This window comes from Bubalus kerabau, chromosome 12 (assembly GCF_029407905.1).
Source record: "Bubalus kerabau isolate K-KA32 ecotype Philippines breed swamp buffalo chromosome 12, PCC_UOA_SB_1v2, whole genome shotgun sequence".
Taxonomy (NCBI): Eukaryota; Metazoa; Chordata; class Mammalia; order Artiodactyla; family Bovidae; genus Bubalus; species Bubalus kerabau.
Window position 1 is genome coordinate 55,143,024 of NC_073635.1, and position 22,151 is coordinate 55,165,174.

At 37.9% G+C, this 22,151-nt stretch overlaps 1 protein-coding gene across 1 annotated transcript in view; it reads left to right on the top strand.

The window, feature by feature from the left end:
- Positions 1 to 22,151, top strand: part of NDFIP2 (Nedd4 family interacting protein 2) — a 72,991-nt gene that overhangs the window by 44,840 nt on the left and 6,000 nt on the right. Inside the window, exons 4-6 of the mRNA XM_055542749.1 lie at positions 7,049 to 7,142; positions 17,131 to 17,255; positions 21,728 to 21,794. Coding sequence (XP_055398724.1) covers positions 7,049 to 7,142; positions 17,131 to 17,255; positions 21,728 to 21,794 — 286 coding nt within the window. The remainder of the gene's footprint in view (positions 1 to 7,048; positions 7,143 to 17,130; positions 17,256 to 21,727; positions 21,795 to 22,151) is intronic.

Genomic DNA, 22,151 nt, shown 5'->3' on the forward strand with positions numbered 1-22,151 from the left:
AAAAGACCAGAGATCTCTTCAAGAAAATTAGAGATACCAAGGGGACATTTCATGCAAAGATGGGCACAATAAAGGAAAGAAATGGTGTGAACCTAACAGAAGCAGAAGATATTAAGAAGAGGTGGCAAGAATACACAGAAGAACTATACAAAAAAGATCTTCATGACCCAGATAACCACAATGGTCTGATAACTCACCTAGAGCCAGAGCCAGACATCCTGAAATGTGAAGTCAAGTGGGCCTTAGGAAGCATCACTAGGAACAAAGCTAGTGTAGGTGATGGAATTCCAGTTGAGCTATTTCAAATCCTAAAAGATGATGTTGTGAAAGCGCTGCGCTCAGTATGCCAGCCAATTTGAAGAACTCAGCAGTGGCCACAGGACTGGAAAAGGTCAGTTTTCATTCCAATCCCAAAGAAAGGCAATGCCAAAGAATGTTCAAACTACTGCACAATTGCACTCATCTCACATGCTAGCAAAGTTATGCTCAAAATTCTCCAAGCCAGGCTTCAAGAATACATGAACTGTGAACTTGCAGATGTTCAAATTGAATTTAGAAAAGGCAGAGGAACCAGAGATGAAATTGCCAACATCCGTTGGATCATCGAAATAACAAGAGAGTTCCAGAAAAACATCTACTTCTGCTTTATTGACAATGCCAAAGCCTTTGACTGTGTGGATCACAACAGACTGTGGAAAATTCTTCAAGAGATGGGAATACCAGATCTTACCTGCCCCTGAGACATGTGTATGCAGGTCAAGAAGCAACAGTTAGAACTGGACATGGAAAAACAGACTGGTTCCAAATCAGGAAAGGAGTACATTAAGGCTGTATGTTGTCCCCTTGCTTATTTAACTTACATGCAGAGTACATCATGAGAAGCGCTGGGCTGGATGAAGCACAAGCTGGAATCAAGATTGCTAGGAGAAATATCAATAACCTCAGATACGCAGATGAGACCACCCTTATGGCAGAAGATGAAGAAAAAGTAAAGAGCCTCTTGATGAAAGTGAAAGAGAAGAGTGAAAAAGTTGGCTTAAAACTCTGCATTCAGAAAACGAAGATCATGGCATCCGGTCCCTTCATGGCAAATAGATGGGGAAACAATGGAAACAGTGAGAGACTTTATTTTTTTTTGGCTCCAAAATCACTGCAGATGGTGACTGCAGCTGTGAAATTAAAAGACACTTGCTCCTTGGAAGAAAACCTATGATAAACCTAGACAGCATATTAAAGAACAGAGATACCACTTTGCCGACAAAAGTCTGTCTAGTCAAAGCTATGGTTTTTCCAGTAGTCATTTACGGATGTTGAGAGTTGGACCATAAAGAAAGCTGAGCGCCAAAGAATTGATTCTTTCGAACTGTGGTGCTAGAGAAGACGCTTGAGAGTCCCTTGGACAGCAAGGAGATCCATCCAGTCAATCCTAAAGGAAATCAGTCCTGAATATTCATTGGAAGGACTGATGCTGAAGCTGAAATTCCAGTACTTTGGCCATCTGATGTGAAGAACTTACTCATTTGAAAAGATCCTGATGCTGGGAAAAATTGAAGGCAAGAGGAGAAGGGGACGATCGAGGATGAGATAGTTGGATGGCATCACCGATTCAATGGACATGAGTTTGAGTAAGCTCTGGGAGTTGGTGATGGACCAGGGAAGCCTGGTGTGCTGCAGTCCATGGGGTGGAAAAGAATTGGACACAACTGAGCAATTGACCTGAACTGAACTGAACTGAGGTTAAAACACAAAGAAAGAATTTACCAGGCCTACAAACTTATGTTTGTCAACTCACTTTTTTTTTTTCCTGTCCTTTGAACACATGCCACCCCAGAATTTGGGAATGATGATCAAAGATTCCAGCACCCTTTCTCCCCCATCTTCCCTGTCTTAGTAATTGAGTCAGTGATAGATGCATATGTTATTTCCTGTTCTGGTAAAGGAGTGGCTATCTCGATAAAAGGGAATGAGATATATGTATGCTATTATTCTTCAGTCATGTAAAAAGTGGGGAATTACTTGCATTTTACTGTGGCTGCAAGCAGGACTAGAGTTTGTTACCTTTTTTCCTTGCCTTAGACTTTAGAGGTGTCATTTCAAATCTTGGATTCATCCCCATTCTGTTCAGGAAAAGAACACAAAATATCATGTCATGGAGGAAAGCTGGAATGAGGTGAGGGGCCAAGGCGGGGAGGAACGTGTTTGTATGTGCAGCATTCTCACCCTGCCACCAACAGGCCAGTGCCCAACAAGTAGATTGTCTGATGGGTGAGCGGTCAGGTTTCTTTCATCAGTCACAACCGTCTCCACACCTCCTCCCACTCCCATCCTCCAGCACACACAGAGTTAAACATCATCATAAGTAGTTTTGGGCACATAAGTAAAGATAGTAAACTGCAAATTTATTATTGATGCATTTTCCATCTGAGAGTTAAGTAAGTTTCTGTTAAGACCATGGCATAAATATACTCAGTCATAAGGATTTTTGATGTTGGGAGGAGAGAATTATAGAGCAGGAGGACAGATCTGTAAGGTGTGGAGTTTTTATTAGTGCATGTGTGTTTATGTACGCGTTTGTATATACATGCACACACTCTCTTGGTGACGTGGGACAGTGGCTCCTTTTCTCAGAGAATGTCTCCCTGGGGACTTTGGAAATGGCAAAGGTCTTTAGGGCTTACCTGGTGGCTCAGATGGTAAAGAATCTGCCTGCAGTGCAGGAGACCCAGGTTCGATCTCTGGGTTGGGAAGATCCCCTAGAGAAAGGAATGGGTACCAACTCCAGTAAAGGATGTTAAGGACCTTACGTCCTCTGTTACCCTAACTTCCACTCTATTGGATCAAAACTAAAGAGAAAGTAGGAGTCATTAAGTCTTGTTCTCTGTGTCTTGAGATAGAAGTAATTTTACCTTTTGGAGAGAAAACTGAAGTGTTACTGTTAGAACCCCTCACTGTCGTCATTTCCAGTGTCTTGTTTTAGAAAGTAATTTGATTCTCTGCCTGAATTGGAATATGCCCATAAAGAAAAGTTTTCTGTTTTTACTTGTTTCTGAGACCATTTTAACTCTAGCTTGTGAAGATTGTGGAAAATTTTATGGAAAGTAGAAACAGAGTTGTACAAAGAAACTAACTTTGACCCTTGTAAAAAGTCTTTCAAATTTGTCTGTTTCTGTCCCCCTGCTCCAGCACCCTCTTTCTGCAGCTTATCATCGAGTATGAGTTTCTGCAGCTGATTCGGGTAAAAAACTGATCTGATTAGCACTTGACTACTTCAGTTGTAAATAAATCTCAACTGGATTAACTGAAAGTTTATTTCTTAAACCCAGTTTCACTGGGGGAATGTAGGTAGTCAGGACACTTGGAAACAATTTTCTGCTGTTTCTTATTTTTATTGTGTAGGGTTGCAGGTATGATTATGTGATGACTCAGTAGATTTACTGAAATGCATTATTCATTTTTAATATTTCTATGAAAAATAGAAAGAACTAAAGAGCCTCTTCATGAAAGTGAAAGGGGAGAGTGAAAAAATTGGCTTAAAGCTCAGCATTCAGAAAACTAAGATCATGGCATCTGGTCCCATCACTTCATGGGAAATAGATGGGGAAACAGTGGAAACAGTGGCTGACTTTATTTTTCTGGGTTCCAAAATCACTGCAGATGGTGATGGCAGCCATGAAATTAAAAGGTGCTTACTCTTTGGAAGGAAAGTTACGACCAACCTAGACAGCATATTAAAAAAGCAGAGACATTACTTTGTCAACAAAGGTCCATCTAGTCAAGGCTATGGTTTTCCAGTGGTCATGTATGGATGTGAAGGTTGGACTGTGAAGACAGCTGAGTGCTGAAGAATTGATGCTTTTGAACTGTAGTGTTGGAGAAGACTCTTGAGAGTCCCTTGGACTGCAAGGAGATCCAACCAGTCCATCCTAAAGGAAATCAGTCCTGGGTGTTCATTGGTAGGACTGATGTTGAAGCTGAAACTCCAGTACTTTGGCCACCTGATGCGAAGAGCTGACTCATTGGAAAAGACCCTGATGCTGGGAAAGATTGAGGGCAGGAGGAAAAGGGCACGACAGAAGATGAGGTTGGATGGCATTACTGACTCAATGGACATGGGTTTGTGTGGACTCCGGAAGTTGGTGATGGACAGGGAGGCCTGGCGTGCTGCAGTTCATGGGGTTGCAAAGAGTTGGACATGACTGAGCGACTGAACTGAACTGAACTGATGAAAAATATTTGAATTTCACATAATTCACTTTATAAACTTTTAAACATGGCTTGCCACTTAGTCTCATCTTATAAGCATATAGTGGATAGGATTCATTTTTTTGTACCTTGTTTAAAATTCTATGTGAGTACAATTTTGACACAAAAGCTAGCACTTGATAAATTCTGCACAACCCCAAGACTGTTTCTAATACCTAGCTATTACCTAGCACATCCTTGGTGTTTAAGAAATAACAGTTAATTAAGTTAATGAATGCTTTCTTTAAAATAGCCAGTGTGGGAAATTAGAAAAAATATAATTGTTGTCCTAAGACAGCTGTTTGTTTTAAATTTTTTCTTAAAAAGTCTTCTAAGTCAAAGTTTAATGTAATTGAAATTATTGTGTAGCTTCCATCTTTTATTTTTTAAAGCATTTTATGTATTTTCTGTTATGTTAATGGTTGAGTGAGATTCCATGGAATCAATATATTCTAATATAGGGCCCATTCCTCTTTAGTGAACAGTTAGAATCTTTTCAAGAGTGTGTTTTCCAGTGTTAATGTTGTAAAGGATATCTTTGTGTATATGTCGCCTATCTTTGTAAAAAATGATGTCCCTATGGTAAAATCTCTTGGACTGGACTGGTGTTTCAGGAGAATATGAAATATTTTATGCTTGCCATTATATTGACTGTTTTTTTGGAGCTCCTACTATGCTTTAGTGTTTATTTTCTTGAATTAGCTTAAAATGATAGAAAATTTATTAATATGTATTTAATCATTGCTAGTGATTACACTGACCATCAGAAGGTTGCCTTGGATATAGAATTGGAGAATTTAAGGGATCTTTTTGCCTAAATAATGAGCAGTATGGTTTTGAAAATCTTTTTTCTTCAGGAAAACAATATATATAGTGAGACAGCCATGCTTGGATGGAAAGAACATTGGTGTCCTGGGTTCAAGTGCTGCCTTGACCTAGCTAATTATGTGATCTTGGGCAGGGTACTTAGCTTCTCTGAGCTCTGTCTGTACCAACACAAAGTTGAAACAAAACACCCAGGAGAGATTATGTGTATGTAACAACGGAGATAATATATTTGTAGATCAGGTCATTCCATGGGGTCGCTAAGAGTTGGACACGACTGAGCGATTTCCCTTTCACTTTCCACTTTCATGCATTGGAGAAGGAAATGGCAACCCACTCCAGTGTTCTTGCCTGGAGAATCCCAGGGACGGGGGAGCCTGGTGGGCTGCCGTCGCTGGGGTCGCACAGAGTCAGACACGACTGAAGCGACTTAGCAGCAGCAGCGGCATGTCACTTATTTGTTAAAAATTCTGTAAGACCTCCTAGTTCACTCAGTAAAACTCAGGGTCCTTTCGTGGACTCTCTGACATTTCTTCCTGTTTGCTTTCAGTGGTTTCAGCCATGTCAGCTTCCTTGCTATTTCTGTAACATGCCAGGTCTGATTCTATCTTAGGACCTTGGCACTGGCTTGTCCCTCTGCCTGAAACACTCCTCTGTGAGATATCTGTATAGCCACCGTACCTTACCTCTCCTTTCGATGTATAATAATTTATTTCATTGGTCTCAGAATTATCAATGGTCTGAGATTTTACCCTACTTGCAAGCTGTCTGATTAGCTTGTCACAGTTTGGTGGATGCTCACTGAAGACATCAGACAGAAACTTTATTATTCACAGCAGCAGTAGTAGTCGGAGTATTATCATTTGCTCGCCAGTTTCCCAAGCTTCAGGTCCCACAGGGCAGCTCAGACAAGGCCAGTGATGCCTCTAGTTGCAGTGTGGAACCCTGAGTTTAGGGGAACCCAATATTTTCTAATGGTCAACAAGCACACCTACCTCTCTGCTCTGGTGAAAGTCACTCAGTCATGTCTGACTGTTCGTGACCCCATGAACTGTATAGTCCAGGAATTCTCCAGGCCAGAATACTGGAGTGGGTAGCCTTCGCCTTCTCCAGGGGATCTTCCCAACCCAGGGATTGAACCCAGGTCTCCTGCATTGCAGGCGGATTCTTTACCAGCTGAGCCACCAGGGAAGCCCAAGAGTACTGGAGTGGGTAGTCGATCCCTTCTCTAGGGGATCTTCCAGACTCTGGAATGGAACCGGGGTCTCCTGCATTGCATGCAGATTATTTACCAACTGAGCTATCAGGGAGCCCTGCTCTGGAGGGAGATACTGTTTGTCTGCCTCAAAGCTGTATACTATATAAACATCCTTGAAAAGATAATACACAGCCAGTGCCTCTACCTGGAAGATGTAGAAACATAGAAGACTCACAGATAATTGTTTCCTGACAGTAGCCCACTACTGATGGGCATTTATATTTTGTCTAATTTCTTACCTTTATTAACATTGCTGCAGTGAATTGTCTTTAATACATCATTTCTTACAAGTGATTTTCAAGAGCTGGAGTTATTGTGTCAAAGGATGTATACATTTTAATTTTTGATAAATATTGCCAGATTGCCAACCATGGAGTTTGTATCAGAATTCACTGTTGATTATGAAAAATCCTTTCTCACTTTGACACTAAGGTAGCAGTGTCACATCTTTCTTTTGTGGTGATATTTTCATTAATACAGTGTTACTCAGTTTTTATCTTTTTTATTTTCTCTTTCAAAGTTACTCTTTTCAAGGGTGCCCATGGAAACTAATAACTACTGACATTTTTTGAGTACTTCTTATGTGCCAGACGTTGTATCATCTCATTTTGCTTATACATTACATTGAGGACATTAGACTTTATTTAAATTTTTATCTTTTCACTTAAGGTAATAAAGTTGTAATTAGTTTAGTGAACTAATCTAATGGTGAATTTTTTACAGATTCAAGAGGAAGAGTGTCCACCAAGAGATGACTTCAATGACCCAGACCAGCTCAGAGTGGGTAATGATGGGATTTTCATGCTGGCATTTTTCAGTAAGTAATATTTCATTTCCAGACCTTTTTCTTGCAGGTGTTAGTTGTGTGTGTATTTAAAGTAATGTGGGCAGTGAAGGAAGACAAGTATTGTCAGTGTGTGTTACATTGTTTAAAATGTAAATTGCTCTTGATATTGAACTAACTGATCATATGTTATGATGCAAGTCCTTGAATTTGTTCAGCACCTAGCAGGTAACTTTATATTGCAGTTATTATGCTGGATGCTTACTATATAGAGATGCATATAAGCATATTGAAAGCTAGATATGTTTTTGTATGTGAAATTCTACATGTCCATTTGGGGCCATAGGAATATGTATAATGAAATGGTAAATTCTGTTTTTGGAACAGAGGACATCCACTTGAGTGTCTTAAAACAGGAGGTAGTCTGGGCAAATGGGACAATGTGATTTGAGACACAGAAATATGAGTTTGTCCTATTTGTGGAGAATGGTGAATCACTAGAAGACCAGAAACCTGAGTAATAGTTATTTTAACATTTTGCAACATTCTTAATTTAGCATTGGACTTTATAAAGTAGATTATGCTTTAAGAAGACTTCATTATAGTCTTCATTATTTCAATTCCTAACTCAGGAATTGGCACATAGTACACTCAGTAAATAATAATGTGACACTCAAACTGTTTAAATTACTAAAATAATTCTTAGATTTATCAGATTTAATAGGATAAATAAATTTATCAGATTATGATAGGGTTAATTTCTGCCCTCAACTAGTTAAGTGATCAAGCTTTCATACCTTCTTTGATAGCATGCTGACTTAATGTATTTCAACTGTATAGTTAATTTTAATAATAAAACTGAGGAATGTTTTACCTAAAGTACCACATTCAACTTTAATAATAGGCAGTATAGAAAATACATACTTCCCGAGTTGAGTTACTTCTAAGTCTAAAAATTCAGTTACCTTTTCCTCCATTTTGAAATGGTTTCTTGCTTCTTTTCTTTCTTTCATTTCATCTTCTGAAGAATAGAAGTATCAGAAGTATGTGGGTGGATGTGCAGGCAGTTTTATTTTCCTCTTCTGATTTACTAAATTATATTCAGGTTGGCAGTCAGATAATGTATATGCAATATTTATATCCTGTGGTTTTAGTTACAGTTTGTCATTAGATATGTTAAGTACGGGACTTCCCTGGTGGCTCAAACGGTAAAGAATCTGTCTGCAGTGCAGGAGACCTGGGTTTGATCCCTGTGTTGGGAACATCCCCTGGAAGGAAACAGCTACCCCACTCCAGTATTCTTGCCTGGAGAATTTCATGGACAGAGGAACCTGGTGGACTACAATCCTTGGGGTTGCAAAGAGTCGAACACGACTGAGTGATTAATGCACACATGTTTAGTATGATGAAAAGGAAAATCACACTTTGGCTACAAAATAATTCTTCTTTGTACTATTAGTGTAGTAAACCTTAATTTTTTTCTTAGTTCAACTGGTAATTCTTTATATTAATAACAGGCTTCCCACATATTTTCTTTATAAAAAGAGTAGCGTAAACATTAATTCCTTTCGTGGTTGTCTTTTAAGAAATCTTAATTGGTAAAGGAAGAATTTAAATTTATTGTAGTTACTTGTAGTATAAATACCTGTTTCTTAGAAATAAAAACATGTTATTTGACACCATCTAATTATTTGACTTGAGCTTAGTTATCATCTCTGCATTTCTGTACACTTAACTGTGCTATCTTCTTCTCAATCTGTGTTTTTAGGTCTGAAAGCATTTTCCTGATACACCATTGTTGTAAATGCACAGTAACCTAGGCACTTGGTTGGCTCTGTTTTTGGTCAGTGGTGGTATATTAATTGATATGAATGTAAATGTTTACATTTAATGTGTTAATGTGAATTATCTGCCTATTATTACAGTTTTACTAAATTAAGTTTCTACAATTTATATCTTTATGCTTCCTATTAGAATAGGAATCTTTGTAGACAAATATTGCACTGATATTTTAAGAGTAAGATTATATAAATTGTCACCTTCATTTCCTTATACATTTCTTTGGGTAAAGGCTATAGGCCAGTGCTTCGGATTTATTTGTAGTCACTGCCATCTAGTGGCTGTCTACAAATTGCAACATGCTACATTTTCCACACAGTAAACTATACAGTAGCTAGGCAATGGCAACCCACTCCAGTACTCTTGCCTGGAATATCCCACGGACAGAGGTGCCTGGTAGGCTACAGGTCCTGGGGTCGCAAAGAGTCGGACGTGACTGACAACTTTACTTTTACTTTTCACTTTTCACTTTCATGCACTGGAGAAGGAGATGACAACCCACTCCAGTATTCTTGCCTGGAGAATCCCAGGGACAGAGGAGCCTGGTGGGCTGCCGTCTATGGGGTCGCACAGAGTCGGACACAACTGAAGCGACTTAACGGTAGCAGCTAGTTGAGCATGACTTAGTGACTAAACAGCAACAAACTATTGTTTAGATTCTGTTCTGCTGTCTATTTCTAAGGTCTGGAAATAGATTTTCTTTAACATGGTTTATAATTTAAACATTTCAGATTATATAAGTTGTGCAAATAAAACTGTAGTGATTTTCAGGAAGAATATTTCAATTTAAACCTTTTGTTGGTTTAATTTTACTTTCTGTGTTTTCACCATCCACAATTCAGTCTCTTACTACATGTAACCTTAAAGTTTACATGTAAATTTGGTAAGATAATTGCTTGCTCATGTCCAGAAAATGCAAAGAAAGAAATGTGTATATTCCCTGATGATGCTTTGCTTCTCGTAATCCTTTGAAGTGTCACCGCTCTGAGCCTACTTTTAACAGATTTTCTCTCAAAGGGAATGAAATAGAAGTCAGTTATACGTCCGTTAGTTAAAAGCTAGAAATTAAGGTTTGGTTCATTGGATAAGTGACATTCTGTGGAAACTACCTTGAACTCTCGTGCTTAAAAATGTAATCTATATTCTACTTAGAAAACTTTTCTGAGATATATCCTTTTGTACCATGTGTGAGTCTTCATATCAGCATGCTACCATAATAATTAATCACTTGGATTATTCCCATTTTAGACTTGAGGGAAACATAGTTAAAGAGATACTAGGTTATTTGTAAGTTGGGCTTCCCTGGTGGCTTAGACGGTAAAGAGTCTGCGCTGCAGTGCTGGAGACTCGGGTTCAACCACTGGTCATGAAGATCCCCTGGAGAAGGAAATGGCACCCCACTCCAGTATTCTTGCCTGGAAAATCCCATGGATGGAGGATCCTGGCAAGCTACAGTCCATGGGGGTAGCAAAGAGTCTCATACGGCTGGGCTACTTCACTTTCACTTTCAAGTAAGTTTAAAAAGAATTAGAAAGTTGTTTTGAAATGTGAATTCTGATTTGTAGGAAATTCTTCTGGTTCCATTCTGCATTCCCACCAGCAGTGAATGAGTGTTCCTATTGCTCCGATCCTCATCAGCATTTGGTACTGAGAGTTTAAAAAATTTTAGAAATCTAATAGTTATGTGGTGGTATCTAGTTGTGGTCTAATTTGCATTTCCCCAGTGATTAGTGATATTGAATATCTTTATTCAGTAAGTACTTTCAAGTACCTACCATGGATGAGTCATATAAGCGATAGTTCTTAAAGAGGTTATCTGGGTACCACACATTGATTGCCTTGTTAGGCATCAGTGACTTACTCTCTTCATATAAAGCTAGGTTTTTATACAGCTTTGGGCTCATGCATTGTAATTTGCATCTAGAAAGGGGAGATATATAAGAGTTATAACTGTACCTTAAGAAACTCATAATATTTGTGAAGTATTAAATTTTATTGAATTTGTTCTGTTTATAAGGAAAATAATTTTTTGGTCATTTCGTTGTTTGTAGTTTATTGGAAATGTCTGAATATTAATACGTTGTTAGCTTCATGTTTTTCTCAACTGTTGATAGTTTAAATAAAGAGAATTGCATGAGGATAAGACAAATTTGCCTTTATGCAGTTCAGAATCAAGTATAGTAAAATCAATTATTCTTTGGGAATTTACTGTATTTGAAATGTGGTGTATTTATATATAATGAGGATTTTTCTTTGATAAAATTAATAAGTGTTTAATGTTAGTATTATATTGGTGTTCATTCATTTGTAATATTCACTTGTTTGTTTTCAGAGCAAGTATCAAATTGTTTAAAATGTAAACATTTTAAACTTTTCATTTTTGAACTAATTTCAAATTTAGGAAGAAAAATGCAGAAACAGTACAATTGGCATATAGCTTTTATCCAGCTTTTCCAAGTGTTAACATACATAACTTTAGTGATCAACATTGGGAAGTTAAATTAACATCATGAAATAACACTGACTAGTTTGTAGATCTTTTTCAGACTTTCCCACCTGTCCCACGGATGTCTTTTTCTCGGTCTAGCATCTATTTTGGGATTACACATTGTACTGTGAAGTGAAGTCGCTCAGTCATGTCTGACTCTTTGCAACCCCATGGACTGTAGCCTACCAGGCTCCTCTGTCCATGGGATTTTCCAGGCAAGAATCCTGGAGTGGGTTGCCATTTCCTTCTCTAGGAGACCTTCCCGACCCAGGGATTGAACTCAGGTCTCCTGCATTGTAGGCAGAGACTTTACCATCTGTGCTACCAGGGAAGTCATTAGCCTCTGTGTTTCCATCATCTGCCTCAATCCAGAACAGTTTCTTAGTCTGTCTGTGTCAGTTATTTTGTAGAATGTCTTTCAATTTGGATTTAGCTGATGTTTCCCTGTGATTAGATTCAGGTGGTACATTCTGCCCCACTTTGCATCGCCCCCCCCAAGAGTACCACAGAAACGCTGCTTTCAGTGCATCATATCAGAAGGCAATGATCTAGATACCTTATTACTGGGTATCTTATTACTAGGTATCTTATTACTAGTGATGTTAACTCTCATCAGGATAAGGTGGCGTCCACCAGCTTTCTTCACTGTGGAGTTACTTTTTTCCCTTTATTATTAATACATATCTTGTGGCTATTGAAAATTTAAAAGTGTAGCCATACTAGTTAATGGATAAACTATAGTATATAGTATTGCTTTCTGATTACCCAACAAATTCTTTGGGTAGGTGGGAGGTATATATATAAAATGATCAGTGTATACAGGTGTAAAAGACTTGGTTGCAAAAAAAAAAGAAAAAGACTTGGGTGCCACAGTCCTACCTACAACGCTTCTTACTTACCTTGTGACTTCGTGTGTGGAGCCTAACTGTTCTGAGTCGTAATTTGCCCTTCTGTGAAAGGGAATTAATTCTGATCTCGTCCTTCTTCAAAGGCTAATGTAAGGGTCCCATGAGTTAGTATACGTGAAATGCCATGAATTATGAGTGCTGTTAAGTGCAGGTGGTGTTCTCCTTCCTCTCAGTTCCAGTAAGTCATTTGATTGGCAGCCTTCTTTCAGATGCCATTCACCTGTCTAAACCTGCCTTATTTGCTCTTAGGAAAAAAAAAAGGACCGCAAGCGGAGACTTGTAATTGGAGCAACACTAAGCATACTTTACCAACTTTCCTGTGCTAATTTTCCTACTTCCCTGTTATTTACTCCCCCAAATCTTACTTTTCCATAGGAGTATAGCTTATATGAACCTGTTGCTTCTCTGGGTTCCATCTTGGGCCTTGCTGTGTTGGGAATAGGTGACCGCCACCTTTTTAAAAAAAAAAAAAATTTATTTATTTTGCTGTGCCGGGTCTTAGTTGCGACATGCAGAATCTTCCGTTTTCACTGCTGTCTTTGGGATCTTTTCATTTGTCGCGTGTGGATTTTTAATTGTGCTATGTGGGATCTAGTTCCCTGACCAGCCATCTGCAAGCCAGGAAGAGAACCCTCACCAGAAATGGAATTTTCTGACTCATTGATCTCAGACTTCTGATTGGGAGTGTGGAGTCAAAGCCACTTGACCAGCAGGAAAGTCCCGTCCCTACACCTTTTAAGCTTCCTTATTTTGTTCTAGCTCTCTAGCAGAACATGCATAAATGAAGGTGGAGCTGAAAGAAAAGTATTCATGTCTTCTCTCTTAGGCATGTATTGATATCTGTTCACCTGTCTCTACTACACATTCTTTTATGGATTTTCCATACCTGAGGTTTAGTGTATGTTTATCAAATCCTTTTCCTGACGATTCAGACGTATCTTAGCAGTACTCAGCGTTTTGGCACCAGGGCCCAGTTTCATGGAAGACAATTTTTCCACAGACCAGGGAGGAGGGGGGATGGTTTGGGGATGATTCGTGTGCATTGCATTTATTGTGTACTTTATTTCAACTATGACATCAGCTCTACCTCAGATCATCAGGCATTAGATCCCAGAGGCTGGGGACCCTGTGAGGATCCAGAATGGAATGCTCTGCCCTTTCTGTACCTTAAAGACTTATTCATCTTTACTTTCTGTCTTATAGGCCAAAGGGCATAAAAAGTGAATCTATCTATGCTTCAGTAGTCACAGCTCTGTTTAACTAGTGCGTGTGTGAGTGAGAGCAGTTAAAGGTGATTAAGTTACATGTTTGTCTATTCAGGCTGCTCTAACAAAATATCACAGACTAAACAATGAAAATTTATTTTCTCACGGTTCTGGAAGCTAGAAGTCTGAGATCAGAGAGCCAGAAAATTTGGTTTCTGGTGAGGGTTCTCCTCCTGGCTTGCAGATGGCTGTCTTCTTGCAGTGTCCTCACATGGCCTCTCCTCTGCGTGTGTGCACAGAGAACTCTCTGCCATCTCTGTCTCTTCCTGTAGGGACACCAGTCCTGTTGTGTTACGGCTTTACCCTTATAACCTCAGGTACTCGTAACTCCCTCCCTGAAGGCCCTATCTCTACATAAGTCACACTGGGGGGTTAGGACTTTAATCTACAAGTTTCGAGGTGGGTGCAGTTCAGTCAATAACAAATTATATCACATGAGCACAGTTTATAGGAATTCATACCGCTGGTGGAGCCCATAAAGAAAACATGACACCTCATTAAGTACTTTTTCGTCCTTTTGAATCTTGTTCCTCTTTGGGGCACAATGATATGTCTAGTAGATAGTGGTAGGTCTGATTTTGAAGAAACTGGACAGTGTTTAAATGCTTTTTTCCCCCAAAGCTAAACATATACATGCTTAATGGTACAAAAAAATAACACTTTTGAAATATTTTGCTGTTTTGGATTTCTCCGTCAGTGCTTCCTGTGTTTTGATATAGGAAGATACCTGTGACATGAGATACTTGCAAAATGGTAGAATGCTCATAGCACACTGGGATGGGGTGCTCAGGACTGGAGGTGTCTGTCCTCTGCCCCAGACCTCTCCTGCCTGCCCTAAGGGTTGAGGAGAGAAATACCTCAGCTTGTCATTAGCACATATGTAGCAACCAGTTGGGAATCTCTGCTGCTGCTTGGTAATGTCAGTTCTTTAAATAGGTATGAAACTGGTTTTGTTACCTGCTTTCCCCACAGTTAACACAAATATTAGCCAGTTAGTTAGAGAGCTGCTATATGCAATAGATTATTCTAGAACGATGGAAATGTTCTATCTCTGTTGTCCAGTATGGTAGCTAAAATTAGAGAATAAACAAGCTTTATATAGTATAGCTTCCCTGGTGGCTCAGATGTAAAGGGTCTGCCTGCAGTGCATGAGACCCAGGTTTGATCCCTGGGTCGGGAAGATCCCTGTAGGAGGACATGGCAACCCACTCTAGTATTCTTACCTGGAGAATCCCATGGACAGAGGAGCCTGGCAGACTACAGTCCATGGGGTTGCAGAGTTGGACACCACTGAGCGACTTCCACACTTCCACACTCTTTATTTATAGTAGTGTCTCCTGAAATGTTTTTGGCAGGAAAGATGGGGCCCACTCTAATGTGAAGAGATTGTTTTGTATGTATAGGGATGGTGGCAGACATTTTTTAGCAACCACCGTGTGCCAGGTGCTGTGCTAAGCTTTTTCATTCTCACTTAATCCTCTTATCAATCTCATGAAGTCGGTGCTTAAGGATCAGAGAACTGTGGCTCAACAGAAGTCAGCAGTGAGTCCAAGGTTGTATGTCCAGTGAGTGAGTTGTGACTCACACACATCTCTTATTTCAAAATTGATTTTTCTGGCTATTGCATCACCATGTATTATAGCTTCCCATTAATGATCAAAAAGGCTGCATCTAGAAAGTTTTAGGAAGGAAGAAATGATAATAGTAGGGACATTCCCTCAAAGAAATAGCCATTTCATTTGAACTTACCTTAAAACATTTCCTCTAGGTCTTTAGAATTTTGAAAAATCAGAATTTCTCTAGGTAATTTACTTTATTCTCCCTGGGGCTTGGTTGGAGATATTTAGGGTGAGAGGATGAGCAGTGAACAAGACTTATGTTCAAGTTGGTCTTTAGTTTTATTATTATTATTGCTATTATTATTGTGATATTGTTGGTATCTTCAACATAAATATGGCACTCTGATTATATCTCAGGGACCTGGGATAGAATCCCAGGTCAGAATGGTTTATGCTACAAATAGTAGAAAACCCTCACTCAGCCGTTGTAAATAGTTAGGAGACTGTCTCATAAAAGCAGAAATCTCTGGATAGGCAGACCTCAGGCACAGACTGGCTCTGCTTTGCTTTCTTCTTCACGAAGACAACACACACACACACATACATGCTCACGTGCACACAAACCCACCCACCCACCATCTACCCATCCACCCCTCCACAATCCACCCCAGCAGACTTAGAATGATGGTTTAGTTCTCAGGCTGATAGCAGGATCATGGCAACAGTTTCAGGTATGATGATTAAATGTGACATCCAGTGGAAGAAGAAGGGCCTCTACTTTTTTTTCTTCTTCCTTTTTTTAAAGCTTTTATTGTAGAAATTCTCAAACTGGATGAGAGTAAATTAAACATCTCTGTAGGATTTCCTTGGTGGTCTAGTGGTTAAGACTCAGTCTTCCAGTGCAAGGGGGTGCAGGGTTTAATCCCTGGTTGGAGAACTAAGATTCCACATGCTTTAGGATGTGGCCAAAAATTTAAAATAAGCACACACAACATTGTAAATCAAGTTTATTTCAATTAAAAAAATTAAAGCATCTGCATATCCATCACCCAGCTTCAATAATGATCAATTTAGAGCTCCTGTCATTTAGCCTAAATTCCATCCTCTCTCTCCTTGCTGTGTTTTTAAGAATGTTTTTCAGAAGTCCTATTTACAAAATAAAATCACTGGCAAGGGATTTGGGCCTCTTGTGATTTTCCCAGACTACTCAGGACTCTTTGGGGGCTAAGTATGGAGTCCAGCCACCCGTTAAATGCAGGCTCTAGAAGTGGGTGGGTTCCTGGGAAGGGGAACCACAGGTTTTGTTAGGTAGGAGGAGGCTGTGAACAATATTTGCTCCTGGAACATTAGTATAATTTATTTATTATTAAAATACATAATTTATTCAGCTCATCTTTAATACTGCTTTTTTAAAAAGCCGATTTGGTCGGCTGGTGTCTTAGACTAGACTTTTTGGGTAGGATTGCATGGCAGCCACTTTGTGACTTAATTTTTAACTGGTTTAAAATTACAGTTTCATCTTTTGGGTTGTAAGCTCTAAGGTATTGATTCTTGTTGACCAAACTGACAAGAAACCAAGCTTACCCATTTGTTAATGGATAGTAAACAACTAAATACGTTTGAAAAAGGTAGACTACAGTCTGTAAGGAAGACTTAATTAGTACAGAGTTAAAAGAAAGAGAACTGCTATTTCCATTGAGCAGTAAAGTATTATTTATATTCCACGAAGTAGTAGTGGCATTAGTCGCTCAGTCATGTCCTACTCTTTGAGATATGATGAACTGTAGCCTGCTAGGCTTCTCTGTACATGGAATTCCAGGCAAGAATACTGGAGTGCATTGCCATGCCTTTCTCCAAGGGATCTTCCCAACCCAGGGATCAAACTCAGGTCTTCTGAATTAGGTCTCTGTTCATTTGTTTCCAGTGTGTCGTCTTTTAAAAGAATTATTCTCTTGCTTTCAGTGGCATTTATTTTCAACTGGCTTGGATTTTGTTTATCCTTCTGTATCACCAACACCATTGCTGGAAGGTATGGTGCCATCTGTGGATTTGGCCTTTCATTGATCAAATGGATCCTTATTGTCAGGGTGAGTGTCTTGATAGCCTCTACCACTTTTATCACTAAAATTAAAGGACATGAAATTTCCTGTGTGATTCGTAAATGTTCATTTTGTGTATTTTGTGTATATGATTTCAATTATTTTGAGACTTATTCTTAACTTCTATCCTTAATTATTATAGTGATCTCTGTGGTGTGAACATTTTCTGACTGTATTGTATGAGAACTTGTTAGTATGTGGAAAGAACTTTGATATCAGATAAATTTGAGTTTGAATCTCATCATTTTTATATCAATGTTCTGACTTTTAAGTTTTTAAATTGTTCAGAGCGTTAGTTTCTTCATAATAGATAATAGGTGCCTTTCAGTATTTTTGTGAGATAAGAACGGGACATATTTTGAGTACCTTGCCCAGTTACTGCACAAGTGTATGTGTTCAGTGAATCATGGCTGCCACTATTGCGATAAAGCATAGGTCTGCCTGGAATTAGTTAAGACGTAAACATTTCCATTGGCTAGTGAAATTATCATGGATTTAAACATTCTCTTACTGAGCCACTGGGAAGGCCCCAAAAAGTAAAAGTACATGCCTTTAAGGTAGTTATTAGAACTCATCTTTTCCTTTATCGGCTTCCCTGATAGCTCAGTTGGTAAAGAATCTGCCTGCAGTGCAGGAGACCCTGGTTCGATTCCTGGGTCGGGAAGATCTGCTGGAGAAGGGATAGGCTACCCACTCCAGTATTCTTGGGCTTCCCTTGTGGCTCAGCTGGTAAAGAATCTCTCTGCAATGTGGGAGACCTGGGTTCAATCCCTATGTTCCTTCTAAGCCTTTCTTCTCATTTTCCAGTTGTTCCTGGAAATCACCCTGTCTCCCTCATGTTGTTTACAAAATGATGTGTAGGGAGATAACAGTAAGTTCTTTCCTTTCTCCCATCTCAGCAAAAAAATAAAATTTTTGTAACCATTGCACAGGTAGTACTATTGTTAGCATAATCTTCCCCCAGCTCTTTTCCTTTGCCTCCTGAAGGCCCCTTTGGCTCGTTTTTACAAGGATTTTCCCCTGGTTTCTTCAGCTAGGAAAGTGGCTTTGTTAATTAGTTACTCTTATTAAAAGTAAACCACACATATAAATGCTACATGCAATTAATAAAATATATACTTTCCACAAATCATGTATATTTAAACAATGACTTCTAATTGAATGAGTCAAGTCCTCCTGAAATTTTCAGTAGAACCACATACTAATATGTCACCTTCAGTGCTTCAGGCACTTCATTTATGCACCTACATTATCAAATATCTTAAGAAAATCACCCATTACAAAAATATTAAAACTGAATTTTATGTGTTTTTTCATTAATTTTAAACTTATTATGTTACTTCCCAGGGTTTCAGTAATCTTGTCAGACTGTGTCTCTGTTAAGACCAGATTATAGGCTGTGGTTATTAAACAGTCCCAGATTCTTGGTGGGACCTGCAAACTGGCTTCTTTTAAGGTGATTAAAACCTGGCCATTATAAGAACTGCCCCCTGGCAGTTCCTTGTTTTAATTTCATTTGAAAAATGAAAAATAGGTTCTCACCACAAGCATAAATCTGTTAGGTGTTATGAGGCATGCAGAGATAAAGAGACAGTCCCTGCGCCTGCAGAAGTTACCAGTAGGAAAAACTCAAGAGTTGGAACTAGATAATCTAGTCCAACCCTGGTTATGTTAGTAATAGAATTAATGACTGTTATTCAAATGGGATTTCTTGTCTGAGTCACAGAACATGGAAAATGATTTGACTTTCTCAGTTTTCCTAAGGTTATTGAATTGCTAGTATCATTCTAGAACATAAAAAATAAATCAATGCATTATGTGCAATGTTCGACTCTAGTATATTAAGGCCTAATTCTCTCATAGAACCCCAGGTTGCGAAGGAGTTAGATTGTTTCCTCATCAACTCCAGTCAGTGTGATAAGATGGGACCTTAAATTCAAAGACTGGAGTTTCTCAAAGTTTTGTAAGGAATTTAATAGAATGAAGTTTAATCCCTGGGACTGTTTAGTTACCCCCCCCCCCTTTTTTTTTGTTTAGTTTCCCTTTAAAATACCTTTATTGAGTTAAGGTTAATGTTATACCTGTAGTGTATATTGAGAATTGATATAAGAAAAGGATTTTAAGGAATCTTCTGTTTTAAAATAATAGCTGCCATTCAGTGAGCACTTACTATGTTCCAGGTATGATTCATTATAAACACCGAATAATCCTGTGTTGTCAGTGATGGTGGAGACAAGCTAGCCATTTTATTGATGATGCAACAGAATAAAAAGTCTAATAGCTTGCTGAGTGTCCCACAGTTTGTGGATTAGAATCTAGCTTGACTTCCGTTCAGTGCCTGTTTCCCTAATTTTGTACTGCCTCTGTAACTTTGACTGTACTTTGACTTTTGTTACAATGCTCCAAACAATAAGTTCTCCTTGGAGTTCAGTGCTGAGGGAAAAGTTTTTTCCTAAAAGCCCGGCGTTTCCTTTTATTAGATAATAAGTAATTTATAAATCACATTGCTGCTTTTCTTTTTGTTTCTGAATTGCTGTGAGCCTCACATTTAATGTAAATATGTTTAGCCCAAGATTCTCTCCGAGGCTTTTAATGTTTTTATTATTTGTTTAAAATTGCATATATATTTTATTAAAAGCTGACAATTCCTTTTAAAAGTAGGCAGGAAGTAAATAAAAAAATACTGGTGTCATATTAACAAAATAAAATCATAATTATTTCAAAAATTTAAGTCAGATAAATTCTTACTGTTTGTTAATTTATTTTCCAAAATTTGATTTCTTGGAGCCTGTGGTTGACTACTAAATATGAGTTACTAAGAAAACCCAAAACACAACTTGACTGAGCCCTCTGATTTTTTAGTATTTTGAAACACGTTTGATAACTTACTAATGAGCCCCAAAGCTTATTAGTTTATTCTTTTTATGTAGTGAGTTTTTCCCTTTGACTTCAAAATGAAGATAATTATATTCTTTAATTGGGAACAGATAAAGAACAGCTGCAGGTCGGTACTTCTGGTGAAGAATTACTTTGTTCTTTTCTGGTTGCCTGTTGTTGGGGATATTGTATATTAAATATTTTAAGAATTAGGTAAAAATATATGGTTTTAGTTCTTTATTCCTTTTGTTCTTATAATCTCTAAAACCTATATGAAAGCCTTTTGTTTCTTATTAATCATTTGATTAAAAAGTAATACAGCTGTCCTACTTTACAAGCTATATTTTCACAGTTTTCCAATTCTTCTTTCATTGTACATATTTTAAAGGTGTAGGAATACATGGGCTTTGTATCTACAATGGTACTTTGAAATCTCTATTCTTTGAAATTTCTCAGACTCAAAGCTGAGAACTTAGATCATGGTTCATGTATTATACATACTTCCTGGGAAATTACTTTAAAATTTAGATACCCTTTAGTGGATGTGCTTTCCCACACAGTAACGTTATTTACAGTTTGTAAGCGTTTTGTTCTTAGCAAACCTGTAAGATTTTTTTTTTAATCTTTGTGGAAATTACCAGTGAAAAGTTGGAAATAATTATGTACAAATTTGGAAATAGATACATCTGAGGACAAATGTGCATACATCTGAGGACAAATATGCTTTTAACAAACTCATTTTTAGTTCAGTTCAGGTTGGAGGCTGGTAGAAACAGTAGATAAACAGGAAAATGAGACAGATTTTAAAAGAAAACTTTTAAAAAATAATAAATCATCATGTCCACAGTCAAATCAAGTAAAAGATACCTGTGTTCAGTGTCATCGAACCCTACCTTCCATCTGTCTGTTCACATTCTCATTTCATAGAGAATTTATAAACTGTCTGCCACGGCCACTAATAGGAACTGTTGAAATGCCACTTCAAGGTTCATTTAGCTGTTCTCAGCTCACTGTTGGGAAATGAATGCTGGAGCATCTAGTTTGAAAATAAAAAAGACTCTAATGAGTTGGGGGTCTTTATGTGCCTAGTATTCTTGGCAGTGATTAACAGTAGGGGGTGTGCAGAAGGTCAAAAGCTCTTCTTTTTAGAGGTCAGCAGAACATCCCCATCTGATAAGATTAAACTAATGTGGCTTTTGGTGTTAATATCTAAAGCAGCGGGTTGCTGTAGTGTGTTTGGGATGGTAGTTGTGGCTTTGAGAGATTATAAGAAAAGAACTGACATGTGAATTCTTTAATGAGAAAAATGTTGCATTTGGATACATAGCACTTATCTTTCTTCCTTACAGGCAGTTTGAAACTAATTTTTATTTCTTAAATATTTTGCATAAGTTTGTTTGCTGATAAAAAACTTCTAAAAGTTTTTTTTCCTCAATTTTATGTGTAATTTTTTTCTTTTCTCTTTTTGTGCTGTTTTATGTGCTGACGATTATTTGAATTAAATCATTCTGAAACTGAGGTTAATCTATGATTTTCAAATTTAGGTCTGTAAATACAGTAAATATATTATGTTCATTCCATAGTTCTCTGATTATTTTACTGGATATTTCAATGGACAATACTGGCTTTGGTGGATATTTCTTGTACTTGGTAAGTTTATTCTTAATGCATTTCAGTATGACTAATTTGCATTTAGTTTAACTTTGGTATTTCCTAAAATTGTAAGATATAAATTATACTGTGTTATTTAAGTGAAAGAAAAATTTTCTATTGAAAAATTCTCATATCCAAACACATGTCATCTTGGCTATCCAGATAGTTCTACATAACACTCTGGTTTCTCATTTAAAATTCAGAGCCTGTCAATTTAAAGAATCAGTGGTTGAATGAACTGAATACTGCAAAACTTGAAAATCATAAGATGATTAAAAAATAATTGCCTTCAGCATTTATTTTGGAAAATAGACATGCGTGAGTTTCTTTTAATGATCGTAGGAAATGTTGAGA